At 34.5% G+C, this 20870-nt stretch overlaps 1 protein-coding gene across 2 annotated transcripts in view; it reads right to left on the bottom strand.

The window, feature by feature from the left end:
* Nucleotides 1-20870, bottom strand: part of CSMD3 (CUB and Sushi multiple domains 3) — a 1328144-nt gene that overhangs the window by 117373 nt on the left and 1189901 nt on the right. For both annotated transcript variants that reach the window (XM_045286022.1, XM_030887469.2), the window contains 5 exons: nt 19518-19636; nt 18182-18251; nt 14723-14839; nt 5446-5655; nt 902-1090 (listed from right to left, as the gene is read on the bottom strand). In XM_045286022.1, coding sequence (XP_045141957.1) covers nt 902-1090; nt 5446-5655; nt 14723-14839; nt 18182-18251; nt 19518-19636 — 705 coding nt within the window. The remainder of the gene's footprint in view (nt 1-901; nt 1091-5445; nt 5656-14722; nt 14840-18181; nt 18252-19517; nt 19637-20870) is intronic.

Here is a 20870-nt window from a genome sequence, read left to right as displayed (position 1 = left end):
GGGAGCAGCTGGTGACCATGCGGATCACAGCCCAACGAGTAAACACATCTCTAGGCTCCTTAATAAATCAAGGAGGGACTGAAAACAATCAGTATGTATGTAGGAGTCCCAGGCCACCAATCATTTGGCATTCTCAAGGCTAGAAATGAGAACCAACGTCTAACAGGCCCCAGTGTGGAAGCCCGGAGATGGCAGTCGTCTGCTTCCTGGGTGTGCAGTGGTTACCCACTGGGTGTGATCCACAGGGTCGCAGTTAAAAACCACCAACCGCTCTGCAGGAGAAATAAACAATTACTGCTTCAGAAACCCCTGGGGTCGCTGTGAGTCAGCATGGACTAGACGGCCCTGACAGTTTTGAGAGTTTTCCCCACACTAGGGAGTTTCAGCCTTAAATCCAAGATCTGCAGGTAAGTTTCAAGGAAACCCCATTGGTTTACTTAGTGGGGTTTCAACATCAGTTCCTTCTGGTGTGGCCCATGAAGGATGTTGTGTGCCTCAAAGCAATAGTCAAAAGTCCCAGTTGTCGAGAACACACAGCCAGTGTCTTCAAGAGCTGTGTAGAAATTAGTTCAAAAATGCCCAAAGAGGAACATAGCACCAGACATATACTCCCCTTGGGTTTTATGTAAGTATTGAGATTTTTTTCCCCATGGGAGATTGCTCCTCCCTGGTGACCCGTCAACTGAAATACAGTCTCCTTCTCTGAGACCTACGTTCCCCTTCCCCCCAATTTCACAGTCTTAAGATTTTTTGTTTTCGGTACTAAGTTTGATTCTTTAACTGAAAAATAAAGAGTAACTTAAAGCTGCTTCTTGAGGAGGAAGGCAAAAAGCGTGCTAAAACACAAATTGCACAACACCGTTGAGATCACCTAACAGCGAGCTTCAAGCTAGAGACATACCTTCACATCTTGGAAGTGGATGATTCCAATTACGACTGACCCCGTGAAGACAAGTGAGCGCGGAATGTCCGATTAAAGTGTATCCGGGGAAACACTCGAACGAAATGGTTTGTCCCACAGTGAAATCACTGCCAATCACAAAACCATTTCTAAATGGACGTGGATCGGGACAGCTTTGTAGCTGGTAAGCTGGGGATAAAAATAATATAGGAAATTAAATGAAAGGCACTTGTTTTTGCCTTTGAATTTCAGAAAACCAAGTTAAGTATCATTTACAACTTGTTGTGTTACTTATCAGTGATTTTAAATCACAATTTAGGTTTCCCATAAATGATACCAGTGACCCCCGAAGAAGAATCTTTGTTTGCTTCCAAATTTTCATTTAACATGTTAGTATAATTCATAAAATACATTTTGTTTCTTTATCTCGTTTAGGGAATCAATCTAAATTTTATGTTTCAATGAAAAGATAAACTTCCTTCTAAAGCTAATTTTAATTAATTCTGATTATTTCCTTACATAGAATTCTGTCACTTTCGGGTTTCACCATGTGTGTGTGCATGCTTGTATGTATGTATTTATATATATGCATACATACATACACACATATACATATATATTCTGAGATTTTAAAAATTATATTAAAATTCAAATATACAAAAAACAAAGCAAAATAATTACAATAACCTTTGGAAATCTATAATATCTATGTTGAGTTTCCTCAAAGAAGGTCCGAATAGATAGTGGTGGAAGACAAATTTCCTTTCAGTATAGGAAGTTGTCATCATGTTATCAGTATTTTTGCTATTACTGCATTGTTATGTGCTGATTTTACTCTTGTTCTAAATCTTGAATGAGACAAAAGTTCTTGTTGCTATTATTTACCATTCTGTTCGCAAATCTTGGCCCATTCATTTACATATAAGTATCTGATGCATATTGTTGAATAACATTTCAATATATGCAGTTTACATGCCCTTAAATGATAAACATTTAGTACTGTATAATTACATAGCTCAAAATAATAACCTGATAACTAAATTGTAATTGCTAATAAAATTATATCTCCCTAAAAGGAATAAAACTGTTATTTGTAATTAAAAAATTTACTCTAAATATTTTACTAGAATTTCACTTCAATCTTTTAAACCAAAGATTTTTAAATTAATAAGGATGTTTGTTTAAGATATTAAAAGATTTTATTCAGAATCTGTCTTTTGTACTTGAATAGTTTTTCCACCATAAAATCAAATCCAGAAGAAATGTCGTTCTATTTTAAGACAACTCATTATAAGTATGAATTTATCATTAGGATTTGTATTAGATGATATTATTAAATAAATCCTTCTGATTTTCATTTATTTTTAAAAAGTAATTTTAAAACCTAAGAAATGAATTATAGATAAATGTATGATTCTTTAGTAATTTATACAAGGCTTTATGCTTTGTAGTTTAATAAGGAAGTGTATAGGAGAAAAATATTAAATATTCCAGAGAAATATGCCTATAGTAAAATAATATGCAAAACATGATTTAACCTAACAGTGTTCCTGGCATAATAATAAATTTGAAACCTAAACCTTGAGTAGAAGAGTATGGTTAATGGCATAATATGAATTTTTTCAAAGTTCAGAAAGCTTTTATAATCTGTTAAATCAATTAAAAATAATATTCATTTTAGAATCTATTTGGATTAGCCTTGTTTTTAAGCAATGCTATTAATTCAATTGCATAATGCGATAAAAGATAATATTGTTTTAACAACTCAATGTAATTCACAATGTTTAGTATTTCTTAATAATTTATGGCTTAACTCATTAATAGTAACATCACTTCTGTAAAGTTAACCAAAATTATAATATTTATGCTGTATCTATTCAAATTACAAATCCTAATTCAAAGACTCATTTATCTTTTCCTTAAGATTAGGGTTTACAGAGTAGATCAATTTTCTATTTAATAATTCATACACATTGTGTTTTATCTCATTGATTGTAATCCCCACAATTTAATATCTCTTATTCCCCTTTTTCCTTGTGGTTCCTGTTTCCATTTCTCCTTCTTTCCTAACAATTTTGAAATTTGTCCTTGAGTAAAATCTGCTTTTTAAGAAAATCACAGATGGTGGAACTCCTCTATGGTGTCAGTGTTGCCCTAGAGATCGATCTGTTGTTTGCCTGAAGACTGAACATGGAGTGAGTCCATTTCCAGACCTAACGGTGACGGGTCAGCGTTTAGGAGGTTCCACCAGTCTCTATTCAACCATTCAGCCTGGTCTTTCTTTATGATTTTGAACTTCATTCCACATTTTTCTTCCATTTTTTCAGGACTGTTAATTCTGTACCTACAGTACAGACATGATTCCTATCTTTGGTAAAGGATGATGTTGTTATCATGGCCTTAAATTACACATGCAAGGGTAGTCCAAATAGTACCTATTTTTAATCAATACAATTTGATGTTTGCAATGTATGTTTTAAATTCGCTGAGGTAGACTTTTGGGTGTATCGTGTTACTCAGAAAATATTTATTGAGCTCCTCCTGTTCTATGCACTTACATGCATAAACAACATAAAAATCTGTGATATCATGGGGCTCACACCCACAGTGTTGTATCCTCAAGATTTAAGGTAACTCGATTAAAAATTACTGTCCATAGAACTATACTGAATGTTGAAAATGATAACTTTAAATGTTTAATTTTAATAGAATCTATACATTTAACATCTGAAATAGTACAGTAATAATAGCTAAAATAAACTGAATGGATAATACCCAAAGTTTTATGGTCAATTCTAACCTATAGTTACACCAAAAAAGATTTCCAAGATTGTAAAAGTTTATGGGAGCAGACAGCTTCATCTTTCTCCATGGAACAGATGATGGGTTTGAACTGCTGACCTTGTACTTAGCAACCCAATCTATAACTCACAGTGCAACCAGGGTCCCTTTATAGATGGGAAAGGCAACCTACAATAAAGGGGAGATCAGTCCAACATCCCTAAGGCAATGGAAGATACTCAGATGTCTACAAGAGTTATAGACATCAGAGGAAATACTTTATTACGTACACAGTCCCAACAGAACAAACAGGAGACAAAGTTATAAAACATTCTAAACCATTCCCCCAAACCTTTAGAGAACGAGAAACTGGGTTTGGGGATTTAGGAAAACAATCGCAAAACAGTTAAGTCAATTGGCATAACACAGTTTACAAAGACAAAGCTAGCAAACAGCCATCTAAGAGGCAACGATTGGTCTCTACCCATCCAAAGGAAAGAAGAGCGAAGAAAATGAAAAATTCTAGGAAACAATTGGTCCAAGGACTCATTGACCACACAAATTACAGCCTCTACTCTGAGACCACAAAACCTAGAGGATGCCCAGTTAACACCCCTGACCCTTTTAATTGACCACACAAATTGTCCTGGACAGAATGAAAGAAACGTATAGAACAAAATTCAAAATCATAAAAGGAAAAGAAATGACCTGGTCTGCTAGAAACTGGTAGAAAATTCTGTGACTGTGGCCCTTCAATATGTTTTAACCCTGGAGACAACTCATCCCTGGGATCACCTTGCAGGCAACCAATAGACAGGCTTATAAAATCAACAATAACACCGGCGAGAAAATCCTCCTCAGAACATGACATATTTGGCCAGAAACAAGCTCAGAGGCAGGAAGGAGCATGAAAGAAGGAGGCGTGAGAACAAGGAGTCCAGGGAGCAGGTGGAAAGGGTGCTGTTATACTGACAGCACTGTAACGAACATTATCAAGACAAATGTCCACAAACTGTTCAATGAGAAATTCATTTGTTCTGTAAACTTCACAATATATACAAATAATAATGTGACGCACACTTTATTCACATCTTATATAAAATTCAAAACAATTTGGTAGACACTATTATAAACCCTATAATAGAGATGAGGAAACGAAGTGAGCGCCACAGGCCATGTTAGCTAAAATATGGAGAATCACTATGAGGCAGGTTCTATCTATAGAAAAGCCTTGCACTGGAAAGGAATAGAAATCTTTCTCTAGCAATATTATAATATTATAAGATAGGTTTCATATAATATTGTTTTTAAGTATTTATATTCTCTTAGCAGGAAAACAAAATCAGGGAATATATTATTTTATCACTATAAATTAAAACTAAATTATTTTACATATAAAATCTGTTCTAAAATATCTTTATAATATTCACTTTGATTCAAAAACAAAGATTGATCTTTGATATCCAGCTTGTCTTGTTTAATCGTCTTGCCTTGCTTAATTTGATTATGTAGTACCGCAAGACTAATTCAATCCTTTATTTCATGATAAGGATTTTCTTAGGTCTCAGAAAAGCATCTTTTTCCCTGCACAGTTGCCTACAAGCTATGCTTACAACAAATAAAAATATCTTCCTAATTTAAGCTAGCTTTGTGAATGTTCCTTTCTCTTTCTAAAAATAGAATGTAAAAATTACAGTTCATTAAAAATTGCTAGTACACGAGTAGGGGCTAAATATGGTTTAACCGTATATTCTTCTTCTCACCTTGGTATACAATGTGAAATCCTTGCTTGTTTTGGGAATAGTCACTGTGAAAGTACATGCTGGTTTCATGAGTCGTGCTAAATATGGAAGATGGTATTTGAGGACCACTAAGCCGGCCAATGACAGTACTTGTCTCTGAGGCTCCACTTCTTACTTCCAAGTAATCATGTATGGTTTCGGTAGAGAAATTTACAAACTGGAGATGCACCCCTAAAAGAGAAAGAACAAGAATGTTTTCTTTTCAAATAAAAAATACACATACTTATCAATATGCTGACATATATTTCTGTGTAAGTAAGACATATTTTTACGATCTGGGCCATGGGTTTTGTATGCACCTAATGCAGCCAGCTTTGGCCTGTAGCAAACTATGATATAATACAGAATATTGCTCTCAATGGCCTACTATCTTTTATAAGGGAAAATCATTTTCTTATCACAGCACTGTAGCAAAGGAGATACAGAAGTGGTTCTTTTGCCCTTTAATGCTAATTATAATTGTATCAATCAATTTTAAAGGTAAAACAACATTCAATAATAGATATTACAAAAAGGTCAATTGAAAGTCAAGAGATTTGTGTGGATATCATATATATGAGGGGGGCCCCACAAAAATGAAATTTTTTTTCAAAGTTATTTATTTACATTTTTATACAAGACGACCTTATCATCTTCAAAGAACTCTCCATTACACTTAATACATTTGTCAAATCTGCGATTTCACTCTTGGAAACATTTTTCAAACTCGTCTGTTTGGATGGCTGAAAGCACCTCCCTCATTTTTCTCTTCACTTTCTATATCATCAAATTACTGTCCCTTTGCATTCGTGGAGACAAAAAGAAGTTTCACGGAACAAGGCCAGATGAGTCAGGTGAATGGTCAAGAGAGGCATGCTGTTTAATGCCCCAAACTGGCACATTGAGATGGCCGAGTGAGCAGGTACATTGTTGTGGTGACAAAAACAGTCCCTCATCTACCACAAATCAGGCCTTTTTTATCACATCCTGTTACGCTATCTTTTCAGCACCTTTAAATAGAGAGTTTGCTTAACAATCTGACCTGGTGGGACAAACTCAAACATCACTAAGAGTCGATATTTTCATTCCTTCAGGAAGTTGATGGACATCCAGAACAAGGTTTATCATCAATCGACATATCACCTTTCTCAAAATGAGAAAACCACTCGGACATGAGTTTTTCCCATAGCACTGTCCTTGTAAACCGTGTTCAACAATCACAACAGTTTCTGCGGCATTTTTTCCCAATCAAGAAACAACATTTCACAGTCACACACTGTTCTCTTAAATTGGCCATCACAAATACAAGATTCGAGAGAAACCGCTTTAATGAGAAATTCACTGTGAAGAGAGAATCCTACCAGGCCACTCCACCGGGTGTACTAACATGGTTGCTAGATGCTTGCCTCGCAGGAGAAGTGTATGCTACAAAAGCTCCACTCTGCCCAGTGCAATTCTGTTTGGGGCAGGTATCCATCACATGGAACCTATTTCTATGAACACATTAAAAGACATTTATCTACAGAATAACTGCTGTACTAGAAAATATAATTAAGGGGTAATTCATTTACAAGTGTACTCTTCTAGTATTTTGATTGTCTGAAGGAAAAGTTATAAATATTATGTTGTTTTTGCTATGTACATCTAAGTCTACTTAAACTTACAGAGATGTCATATGACAGGGAAAAAATTATCCTATAGGGTAGTTTAGGCTATAATTTGTATAGGAGGAGATTATTAGACCCTCTGGGTTAACCTTTTAGTTAATAGTCAAGCACTTAACCCTTATGCTACCAGGTCTCCTTACACATATAAAAGTCTAAATAAAATCTAACGGTTCTTGTTAAATGGTAGCAGATTACATATTATATGGTCATATTACTGTATAGTATCAATAACCTTAAAGGCAAAGCTATTGGATATGCTATAGTGATTTAGTGATTTCTGAGGCTAAAAATAAATGCTAAAGTATGTTGATGAATTTAATTGATTCAATTTTTATTAATCTGATATTGCTTAATATCAGTTTCCAAATTATGTATAATTAAATCAGACTTTTTGGGTGCTAGGAACTGTTTTATGTCTGACTGATTTCATTGAAATAGTCCCACTATTACTATTTAAATTTTGTTAAAGTAAATATTAGGCCCAGTGTATTTGAACAAGTAATTAATAATTTTTTTAAAATGAATATGTCTCAAAAGCTAAAATAGTATTCTCTCATAAGATCATTAAACAATTTTTAACAAGACCTTTTAAAGAGGAACCATTCCAAGCAAAAAGAAAAAGCCCTGGTGTTGCAGTGGTTACAACATGGGTTGCTAACGTCAAGATTACCAATTTAAAACCACTCCAGCTCTGAGCTTAGGTAAAGAGCTAGAGTCTCAGAAACCCACTGGGATTGTTATGAGTCACAATGCCTCCATAACAGTGAATGAACCCCAAATAACTAACGTGGAGAATTATACTATTAAGAAATGTCAAATTATATTATTGTTTAGATTTAATGGAAACAATTCTACCTCCCAGGTGTGATGTATAAGAAACTCCTCTTGCGAATCTGGATTCTAGAGCTATTTATGTATAGGTCTAGTTTAAGGTCTAATGACACATGTTCAGTTACCAGAGTGTCTACCATCACTACCTCTACTGAAGTTTTCAATTGTGTAATTCTTTCTGAAGTCACCTGGCTCCACAGCTCTGTTAATTACAAATCAATGCCTTCCAAAGGATTCTAGGGAATCAATCAATATTTGCTCTGACTCAGGTATGGCTTTGGTATGGTCTATGATTTCAGGACTTATGGAACAAAAGTGGTTCCTGACCTCTTATAGAATCTGGATCAAAAATATTTTTTGTAGCAATCTTCTTAGTAGCACTTTTCCTTCCCAGGACATTGCAATAATTACACATAAAATCTCATCAAAGGACACCCCTCTGAAAGCAGAAATGAATGAGAACAATCTAGCCAATAAATCAGCGAAGAAGATTGCTTCCCAAATCATTTCTAATCACAAAGGGATCTCTTTGACATCCTGATAAAGAAGAGGGAATGGCCATCATTCCAGTGATGGCTAAAAGTTATGTGCCTAATCCTGACTTTCATCAGATTTGGACCTCTTTTTAAAGTACCAACACTAACTTCAAAAAGCAAACTTAAAGTTTGGACAAATGCTAGCTGTTAGCACATTCCTACCACTAAACTATAGCTAGAAACTGATCATACAATTATCCTACCAAATTTTTTACATGTCTCTATGATTTTCAATTTTTATAAACATTCACACCTAGGAAAAGATGAAATCATTCACATTGTACAAGACACTAGTGGAACATTGTGTGTGTATGTGTGTGTGCGTGCACATGCGCGCACACATGTAGGTGTTTTGTTATAACTTGCTCCTATTATAATTTCTTAGCCCGTGAAATTCAGAGTATTTTGACTCATGATTATAACAAGGACTCTTCTTATTGGCATTCTGATCTACTTAATAGGGTTCATATAAAAGCCTTTCAAACTTTTGTTTTAAGTTTTTGCGTATGAATGGGGGGGGGGGAGGAAGAATTGTTCCCAGAAGTACCCTCTGGAATTTAGATAGGCCTTGTGTAAAAAGCCTGTCATTCTCAAATCTCTTCAAATTCCTAGAATTAAGTCATTTCATACTTACATATGAAGTCTCATCTAAAAATAGATAACACTATAGACATTTGAAAATGGGGTTGAGGATATATTTTTGAAGCTGCTACCAAAAAGTTAAAGAGCTCTGGAGTGGCATAGTGAATTATATGCATCAGGCTAAGTGCAGCGCTCCAAGTGATTAACCACTTTCTCCCACGCTGTTTAAGAGAGGGTAGGCTTTCTGATCCCATAAGGAGTTACAGCCTCATAAACTTAAAGGGGCAGTTCTACTTTGTCCTGCAGGGTTGCTGAGTTGAAATTCACTGTATAGTAAAGGTTAATTGGCTGGCTGGTTGGTTGGTTGGAATGATACAGTTCTTTCTACAGCTCTATTTGTTTTCAGTTTAATTTAGAAAAACCTCATGAAGTCTCACCTGGAAAATAACCCTTATAATCAGGGCCTTTACTTGAATGAGAAATTGATTTGCTTCAACTTGTACCTTCCAGTACTTATAAATATGTGTTATAATGACATCTAGATATTCAAGCATTGGAGATATTCCTAGTCATCAGGCCACTGGTACATTGCTGGCCAAAAACTCCTTGGAAAAGGGCCCCTGTTAGAGATCTCCCAAAACGCCAAAACTCTTTGTAGTGTCTGGTATTCCCATTTTACTGGAAATAGTCATAAAAGACACATTTAAAAATTTGCCCATTTTCCTTTTTTTTAAAAAAAATTCTAAAGAAAAATGATTACGTTTTAAACTGGAAAAGGACAAGCCAATGCAATAGGCATTTTAACTAGAAAAGGAAGCCAACTAGCACAAGATCATAATGGTCTCCAAGTTTTGGTTGACATCCTTAGCTTTTAAAAGGCATGAGGGGGTGGGGTCAAACAATACTGTCCCATAATCATGGTTGTAGGCAAATCCATATAACAAAGATAAAGGTGGGGCTCTCAGGGCATGATTGAGATCATGAGTGGTACACATGTGTTTCATAAGACAGTAGAGTTCACAATATTGATTAAGGGACTTCTGCAAGGTGGCTGGGCAGGGCTCATGACCATGCAAATCCGATTGTGGCACTCCCCACCAAGAAAGCACCCAGGTCAGAGCCTAAGGGAGGTTGCCCCTCCCTAGACTGGTCAGGGAAATAGAAGTCGTCCAGTCTCCAATGCACTATATCCAGGATAGAGCTATTCATATCCTTGACCTATGATCGTAGGGAATTCAACAGAGGCTTAATCCACACTTGCATTCTGCAAGTAGATTTTAGATAGTCACCATCATAGTAGACTTCTATAAACCAGTTGCTCAGAATTTAAGCTCTAATATAATACCCTATTCTGATCCTAAATGTAAGTATTAAAATGTTTCCATTACACAGGCAGGTGTGCTAATTCCTGGCATCTCACTTGGAAGGCTTCTTCTTATAAGAACGGGGGTTTAAATGGAGAGAAAATGTTTTGAGAAACGATGTACAAATGCGCTTTACACAATTGATGTGTGTATGGATTGGGATAACAGTTGTATGAGCCCCTAATAAAATGTTAAAAAAAAAAAAGAAAAGCCTTTAAACCCCAGATACCGTTCTGTCTGAGACCCAGACATTGTCTGATTCCTATCACACTTTTCTGTGGAGCTCACATCTCCAGAGATTATTCCATGAGGGCATGTATCAAACATTATTTTTAAAAAAACGCCAGTGAGAAAGGAAATATATACATATATGGGAAATTTCACTAGACTACAATACATATAATGCTCATTTAAGCAGATTAAAATGTATGTAACTGGACACTCGGGTTAGACACAAGGCAAAACTTTTGATATCTCTTTTCACAAAACTATATCTGTAGATCTAAGATATGTCACAAAACAAAGAAAATTTGAAAATATCAAATATATTTTGGTCTTAAATTGGCAATTATTCAAACCAAACTGAATTCCATCAAGTTGATTACGACTCATGGTGACCCAATAAGGCAGGGTAGATCTGCCCCTGTGAGTGTCTGAGACCATAACTCTGACTGGAGTAGAAAGCCTCACCTTTCTCCCATGGAGTGGGTGGTGATTTTGAACTGCTGACCTTGCAGTTAGCAGCTCAATGCATAAGTACTCCTCATTGTCAGGTTGTATAATGTAAGGTGCATTTACATTTTAAAGTAGTAGATACAGCGTGTAACCCGCAAATGTTGAAAAGACAAGAATTTTCTCCCAGAGTAACAGGGACAGAAAACTTTCCCCCAGATATGGAACCTTGAAATTGGATTCATCCCATCCTAAGCAAGATAGAATACGTTTTCTGTTTGTTGGAAGCATCTACTGGTGATATTTCTGTTAGCATAGCATTTGATAGGTAACACAACTGGTAAGAACATTCATGCTTACTATTGATGATGTTGCTTTATTGTACTAACTTGTATTTCTGCACTAAGAAGTGTGTCTTAAGCATTCCCTTACAGTAGATCATGTGTTGCACTAGATTCTGGCATGAAAATGCCTTTGTTAAATTAGCTCAATCTTAGGCTAATTTCAGCAATCTGATTTGACTAAGGGGTTCATAAACAGACAAATGAACCTTAATGCCACCTGTACATGAGTCACTGTGTCAGATTGTTTCCCAAACTCATCCCTCATGCTTTTGTTCCCCTATTCATCAGACCTCTCAGGGTATGGGACAATTCAGAGTTGCTTTGAAAACACGGGTGTGTTTATATTTGCGGAATCAGGGAATCATTCCAACATGGACAATTTCCTAGATACTCCGAGATTTCAATTAGTAAGGCAGAAGGATTATCCAACTGCATTAAAAAAATTAACTCACTTATCTTTAGTGCTTATCTATTTACAATAACTATTTAAAGGAGTATTGACTTGAGCACAAAAAATAACATGATCTGTGCTTCTCATGGATATATATATAGATATATATATTTATGTGGACATATATATGTATATGTGTGTGTGTATACATATGAAGAATCAGATTTTAACACTGAAAACTGACCAAACTCAAGTAAGGAAACCTATTTGGATATTAGAAGGGAGCACAATGAATGAATGAGTGTACCTGGGCTATTTTTGCATTCCTGTAGGGAGTTATTTCTATAATGAAAATCTACATATGAGTGAAAATCTGTAACACTTAGTGAAAGATACAAAAATGCTTATGAAGACAACCCTGCAAAGCAATCTCTCTTTAACCGCAGACTCAGAATGGGTTATACCTACCTTAGTTTTCTTATCCCAACCTATGCAGTTGTTCACTTTGAAAAATCCATCCACAGCCTATCAAGCTGCCATGGCCGAAATGGCTGATGGCAGTTAGAACTATTTTGAACCTTCAACAATCTCCTTGCTTGTTTTTTAATAGCTACACATTTACTTTACGCGTGTATTCATGAGAAACATGAGGAGTTTTCTCAAGTAGCTAGTGAAAGATACATGATAGCCACGCCCTTCTGGGGTCCACTTACTTCAGAATGCTTAATGGACACAGAATTCAATCAGAATTTCAAAGTTAAGATTCCTCATTATATCCAGAGTGGTCCTGACTGGGCAGTCCCCAGGGATCCTTTTCTAGTGGCTAGCTGGTCCGGGCATCATGCATTGTATTTGGGCTGTTGAATTCCTTTCACTGTGTCATCTCTGTTGCGTAATGTGCCACTTGTTACCTATTATTTCTTTCCTATTTCCATGAGTTGACCCCTTTCTTGGCATGACATGTACTTATCTTTAAATTCATTGTTCATGAACCACTCTGTTTTATGATTTTCTGTACTTTCTAGATTCGATTAAATGACCCCACTAGCTCTAATCCCATACTGTTTTAGTATACTACATTATAATAGCATATTTAGTTATCTGCCTCTTCATCTTAATTATCAGCTCTCTGGGGAAAGGTCCTCAAGCCTCTTTTATTATCCATTATGTTCCCAACAGCAAGCCGAGTGCCAAGAGAACAATGTGTGCTTAGCAGAGTGATTTGTCAAAACTATGAGATACCTGTTAATTTTAGATGAAACATTTAAAGTTGTTTTTATATTCTACCGTTGTAAATGATTTTGACTTAATGAAGTACCTTAAGTCAGAACTTGATATAGTGAAACGGTATAGATGTTAGTTGTAATAAAACCAGCTCATTTGTATTTCGAAGAGTATCTACTTATCCTAGTCTTCTATGATGTAATGAATACAGATCCTTAACACATTAACTTCTATTTTGTATTTATGGACTCGTGGGATCAGAAGAAACTACAAGAGGCTTTCCTATTGATGGTAAATACAGTAAGTTGAAAAGGATTGATACTCGGGATGCAGCTCATACATGTTTATCCAAATAAAATGGTTTAACATGCATCTATGGTCAGTGGCTGCTTGCAGACACTTCCTCTCAACCATACTCTTGATTTAGTCTTGCTAGGGAGCCTTTGACATAAGAATATGCTTTGTGCCATGGAGAAAAAACAATTTTAAATAGTGGGCTAATATCAAGTTGAAAAATTTAAAGTCAAGTGGATATATTCAAAAACCACTGAAACTTCGCAACAAGTCTATAGGTGTGCTGCCCCACACAGAACAACAATTTCAGACGGGTCAACTGTGTAAGGAAGGCCGAGAAGACATCGACAATGAAATCATGGCAAAGAGGTAAGCTGGTCAAAGGTTTGAGCAATTGTCTGGTTGTATTCCCAAAGTAAACCGTGATGGAGGTGATTGAAGGACAGGGAGGGGCACAGGATATTATTATGAGGAAAATTTTAAATGACATGATTTTTTTTACAAAAGGCCAAGAAATCTCTTTCCCCACACGCAAAGAACATTTCAAAGGAACACACTTTTTGTTCCTTGAGGATGTAAAAACAGATATTTTGGCATGTTGTCAAAAGAAGACTGCAGAATTCTTCCGTCTAGACACCCAAAATGCAATCCACTGCACCCCAGGGCTCCCTGAGAAAGGATTAGAACAGAGGAAATAGGCTTTCACCATGGGGTAAGCCGTGGTGGAGGGCATGTGAACAATTATAATCCCATTTTGTTTTTCTATGATTTTGTAGCAATACTTTTTAGCTGTCTCTGATATAGATGTATGTAGGTGTTGTCAATCCTACTACAACAATGAGTTTTGTATTAAAAAGTCGAGATGGTATTAAAAATATGTATTTAATCTTAGCAATAATGTTATACTTTTCAAGCAAACATCTGTTTTATAGAGAACATAAATAAATCAAAGAGATTACCAGAAATTTGGGTCACACAATATTTTGTTAGATGAATTAAGAAATAAGTTACAAAAAATCAGTTCATATAAATTTATGTTGCAGTTACCATTGCTATCCATACGTGACTAAGTATGCATCCATACATACCATGTGAAAAATGTTATGACGCTTTGAGATATATCATTAAAAGTAACATTCAATAGTCTATCTATTATCCTGATAATCCAAGTGAAATTGTATTGTATTAAGATATAATAACATACCTTGTATATCTTAGTTTATATAATTGTTTGTACTCACAAACCAATCTGTAATCTGTAAATATTTTCTAAGGACTGACTAGACACTGATATTTTTTAAAGGATGCATTCATGGATATAGAAATCTCTTTCATTTGTTTTGAATATACATACCAAAACCTATGGGCAGCTTTATTGTCCATGTACAGTCTAAACTGCTAGGGTAATTTCCAGGGAATCCGGGACTGAGGATCACACCACTGAAATCTGACATAGCACCACCACATTGAGCTGCAAAATAATGAAATTCTAATATATACCAGAGTAGTGGAAACAATTTAATGTAACAAAAGCAAAACAAAAAAATAAACAAACAAAACCTGAAGTCATCTCCATTTGAATCAAATTTCAAAGTTAAACTTTTGGATGTTAATTTTAGCATTGTCAACTCTTATTCAGCAATATTCAAAGATTTGGCAATTAATTTTCTAAAATAATAATAAAAACTCAACATATTCTTTACCACAATAAGAAATGTGCAAGTTAAATGAATTCTTGCATACCAAGTAGTAGCTCATATTCAGTGAATAAAATTGAACAAGGAAGACATGTCTTTTTGCACAGTGGGAAGTAAACTGTTCTGCCCTCAGTACTTCTAGTAATGTTTTGATTCATTCTAAAGATAATATAATTTAAAATCATATCACACCAACAATATCAACTCTGCTTATATTCCATATGTAAGAGAAAATTTTCTTCTCTCTTTTCCTGGTTTTCTTAATGCTAAATAATATCAGATAAATTCTGGTGTCTATGGGTAATTTCTAAAGTCCCATGACTTGTCTTTTTCCTAGTAAGAATCTGTACAAGAATTGTTGTAGTGTGTACTCTTATGTCAATTCTAATGACCATACGAAACAGGGTAGAACTGCCCCATAGGGATTTTAAGGCTGACAACTTTATAGGAGCAGATTGTCAAGTCTTTTCTCTTGCAAAACAATCGATAGATTCAATCTTTCGAACTTTTGTTAGTAGCTGCGAGCTTAATCACTGTGCCACCAGAACGTGTTACATTAAGATCAGGGGAGGATAAAACAAGGAAAAGGTGCTCCAGAGTTTGAGCATCATTGTGAGAGCTTTGAAATATTTCTTATACTCGTTTACATTTTATAATGCAAACAAAAAATTTTAAAGAGATACTAATTCAAATGTTATGTATACATGGTTAGCTAAAACCATTTAAGATGTTTTAAACAGTGATTGCATTTTAGAAGTTAAATTTTTCTTTACATCTGTTTTTGTGATTGCATCACAGAAGGGTTGTATATGGATATCTGCCAATTGTTGGTTGCAAATCAAATTTTATGAGTTTGTATCAATTTTAAAAGTTATCTATATATAATACTTATTTTCAATATGACTCATTATTTCTTTTACTAAGAACAATAAAAGGTAGATTCTCAAATGTCATATTCATGTTTTTAATATTCATTTCATATTCATATATATAGAGTATACAATTTAAGTTGAGATTTTAGCAATACTCTGCACAATACTGAATAACCAGCTGGACAGTTACTTTTTATATATGAACAATTAATTATGCATAAGTAGAGATTTTACTGTGGGTTTTTTTATGTCTACATCTTAAAGTCAAATAAAACTTTTCTTTCAAACTTGTGTTTAATATTGAGCTGTAAATATCTACCAGTTTTTATATCCTTCTGAAACATTAGTTCATCTCCCTTTAACCAAAGCAATTTTCAACATATATGAACTATTGGTATTTTACCTTTTGTCCCCAGTATTTAATTTTCTGACAATTTAACAATATTTAACAATCTGACAATCAGTGGTAGAGGAAAATGTGCTATTTAGCTAAAAAGTATTGTAAAAGCTTCAGTCCAGGCTGCATTTATAGTTTGCCTTTGGCTTGCTTTGCTATATTCTGAGCTTTGAGTAAAAGAACGTGGAATTCTCTTGGCTTCTTTTCCTGCCTAGTGCTATGCCCTGGAGCTCCTCAGCGTCCTTCTGGTTGGCTACATTCCACTTCTTTTTAAAGTTATTTTCTGAAAATCCTGCCCTCATCCTTTGGAGTGAAATCCGAAAATTCAAGGATAAAAATTCAAATGCAACAATCAAGTGAACAGAGTATACAGAGAATAAAGGAGGAAAATATCAAAAACAATGAAAGCTATGTGAAGAATACAAAAAATGTAGCTGCCTTCCCTCTGAACCCATATTTATTGTCCCAGTGACTCTGGATGTTCACACAGTCACCTGTCTTCACTATTTATTTCATGTTTATAAACAATGATCACAGAAGTAGACTCTACCTCATTGCCTTCTTTTCCGTAGAAAGGGCACCATACTGCAGACCTCTGAATATATATATAAACATTTTCCATCCTATTTTGTGTCTAATATATAAAATCCCACGTGAGTTTCCTTTCCTCTCAAGAAATATCTCGCAGATGCTTTGCTTATTTCCCAGGTCCCATGGCTGTAACCTTTTTATCTGATTATCAGATTTTCAAAAATCCTCCCAGTTTTCTGTCTCTAGTTTCTTCTTTTTGTATCACCATGATGTCACTTCAAGGACTCTAAGTTTATACCAAATGTATCGCTATAATATTCTACCACATAATGTTTTTAAGATTTTCTACTAAATGATGTTTAATTTTTCCTAGATAATATTGTTTTACATATTTGACCATTAAATTATTTAAATAATTTATTTAATTTCCTACATAATATTATTCACTAAAATATAATTTCCATTTGTAATCATATCCATTGAAAGATAAAATATATTCATGGATGCAATATTTTATCTACTTAGAAATTTGGACTTCTAAAGAGCATTAATTGGTTCTAGTAATATAACAAGATGATAGTTACCATATATTTCAGGTCATATTTAAATTAGTATAACAGCTTGTGAAAGAAATTGATACTATTTACCAAATATTTTTTTCCTTAAAGACTTCGGTCAAGAAAAGGAGGTCTAATAGCACTGTTGGGTTTGGGTAGACACTCAGCTGCTAACTGGGAGGTAGACTTCTCAAACCCACCAGCCACACCTTGTGGAGAAAGATGAGGCTGTCTGCTCCCATAGAGATTTACAAAGCCGTGAAGGACTATCTATGGGCGCTATGGGTCAACATCAACTCAATGGCAATGGGTAGGGTTTAGTCAAGACAATCTCACACTCCAGAAATTTATTCATGTAGTACATGTAAAAATGACCACTAAAACTTACAATTATCTTTTTTTTTTCTTATTTCTACTACATATCTTTATTCTGATTCAAGTATAACCAATAGATTAAATGACTTATTTTCTAATCTCTAAGCATTTCTACCAAGTAATATATAGAATGAGAAAAACCAATATTTTCTCAGATTATGAAGTTTTACGTCATCTGTTAATATAGAAGTGCTAAACAATATAATTTTAAAATATAAACGTTCAAAAAAAGATGTGAACAACGGTTTTAATATATTATTTCTACTATCCTGGCAAAAGTAAAATTTTATGTCTGAACAAAATTATCAACAGGTTAGATCATTAACTATAGGTTATATCATTCACATTGTAGGAAATGTAAAGTATTTGAAGTTTTAAACTTACCTAAACAAATTGGAATAGGATAATTCCATCTTCTTACAGGACCTGGCATACATGTAATGTGAGAATGACCCTATATAAACAAAATAGGGTACTTTAGTAAACATCTGTAGAATGTCGAACCTAAACATAAATGTGAAAACCAAACCAAGCTCCTGGCCATCCATCTACTCAATGCTGACCATGGCGACCCCGTGAGCTGCCCAGACTATACGAGTAGAAAGCCCAGTCTTTCTCCCACAGAGCTCCTGGTGGTTTTTGACCTGCCAACCAGGCAGATCTCAGGTCAACTCGTAAGCATGACATCACCAGAGCTACTAGCCATAGGATAGTGATGCTTCACAGGAAAGCAATTTTAAGATTTTTCATTCATATATTATTCTTAGTTTTACTGGAAATTTTAGTATGGCTTAGAATCAGAAAGGTATAGCTATAACTGTGGTAAGTGTAAGAAAAATAACAAGAACCTTGGCAGCAAAATTGAGACTCCATATGAATTAGAATTATGGTTTTAACACTCATCTATTTAAAGATGTGCTATTAATATTCACAATCATGATCCATGAGTAATGGTCTTAAACATAATGGTTTACAATATGCTGCTGCAACCATCAAGGTGAAAGAGTTTTAAAATTATTCCGAAACCATTAAGAATATAAATTAAAGTATACAAAATTTTAAATTGAAATATGAATTCCCAAAAAACTTGATTATAGTTTTGAGACTAATAATTTGTGATACAACTTTAAGGACTATAAATTATTAATTTTTAATTTTTCCCTTTCTCTAAATAATGTACTTAAATAAATGTGATATAAGGCCTTCATTGTTTTTTAAATTTCTTCATGGACTTATTCCTTAGGGAGATATTTTATGATGCCATAAATCTGAGAACATCCAAATTGTCTCCAAAATGACATCAATATAAATATTTAAAATCAGCACTGCATATTACAAAATTTCTGCTTTCACAAAAAATATTTGTAGTTTGTTTTCACTAATTTAGGGAATTTATTATCATGGAAGTTTATTATCATAGTCTGCTTTTCTTAAACACTACAGTCTCAGCATTTTAATTGTTATTATGCTCTATGAATAGTGAGAAAAGTTCTCTAAAGTTTAATTTTGACTTAACATCTTTATTTTATGAGTTAATATCATTTTTATTACTTCCAGACATGACCAATTTCATCAATTCTAACAATTTAGCTTAGCCATGTATCTTATTAGCGAGTTGAACATCTTTTTTTATTGAAAATTAAACTATGCAACCTTGGTTCAATATACCTGTAAGTCAAGCTCAAGAGTAGATCTTTTAAAATAGTCTAAAAGGCCTTACCTGAAGTGAATATCCTTGGTCACACTGAAAGGATACCACATCACCAACCATGTATCTGTCTCCTACTTTAATCCCACTGCTAGGAGTTTGTGGTTCAGGACAGGAATCTAAACCAATTGCTAAAAAATATTTAATAATAATGAGTATATTTCAAATTTTAAATGAACAAATAATATATTTAATAAACTGCTACAATTGAATACTAATGCCATAATAAACTATATTTTACACTGAAAATATTATCTCAACAAGGTGTAACCACAGATATTATGTTCAACATGTACTAAAACTCCACCATAAACTATTTTACACTATCATTAAATATTGCTATGATAATAATTAAATTATTGTTTTAATTCCTAGCTTCTTGTGTTTTATCTTACAACAAAAAGTTCTAAATGTAAATCATTTAAAGGAGAACAAAAACTATTGTGAGAATAAAATTATATTTTAAAGTATTAGTTTAGTAAGTACATAATTATTATTTGGTTCAATTTATTGGGTTAGTCTTCCTTTGCACAAAATGATGCTCTTTAACCCAATAGCTATATTCTGCTGTGTTGGTTATTGTATGTAATTTTAAAGAAATATAATTGTAATTAAGATTTGTTCTCCAAACATACTATATTCAGAAGTGATAAAAATATTTAACTCATCTAGAGAGTATTATTTAATATGCTCTTGAATTCAGTTATTCCTCAGAGATCTTCCAATTGTTTTTACACTAAAAAACCCGTTTTTTCTACAAAAGAACATACATAGACAAATGCAAAAGTAGTTTCTAAAATGACTTACAGACTTACCAAATAGTCTGATTGTTTGCCAAACATGTTTTCAAACCTGTGACTATATTACTATTAATAGGTTTTTATTGGACTTCTGGCAAGATGACAGACTAGGCAAATATTCTACACAGACCCTCTATAACAAAGACAGCTGAGGACAGATGAAAGCCACTGATGATAATCCTGAAACCCTGAGCTTCAGAAGAAAGGATAGAGAAGTGATTGAACAGAGACTAGAATAATCAGTCAATAGCAGACTGATCTAGTGTGGCGCGGCACACACACACACACACACACACACACACGGCAATGAGAAAGATGAGATTCTCTCCTGTTCCCACATTTTCATAGTATCCAGGAGGGGCCAGCCCTCCCCTTCATACACCCAATGGTAGGTTGCACCTTGGCAGTCTCTGATCTGCCTGAGGTTGAAGATGCATCACCAGTGGCTGGGCCCCTGATGCACGACTCCCATGTCTGAAAGTGCAGGAGCTCTGCTCATCCCAGAAGCAGAAAACTCACACGGCTGGACATGCAGCTTGTCCATGGCCATCCTGCATGCGCATGG

This window comes from Echinops telfairi, unplaced genomic scaffold, assembly GCF_000313985.2.
Source record: "Echinops telfairi isolate 266 unplaced genomic scaffold, ASM31398v2 ScPeMD7_1;HRSCAF=3_0, whole genome shotgun sequence".
Taxonomy (NCBI): Eukaryota; Metazoa; Chordata; class Mammalia; order Afrosoricida; family Tenrecidae; genus Echinops; species Echinops telfairi.
This window is presented reverse-complemented; position numbering and strand designations above follow the sequence as displayed.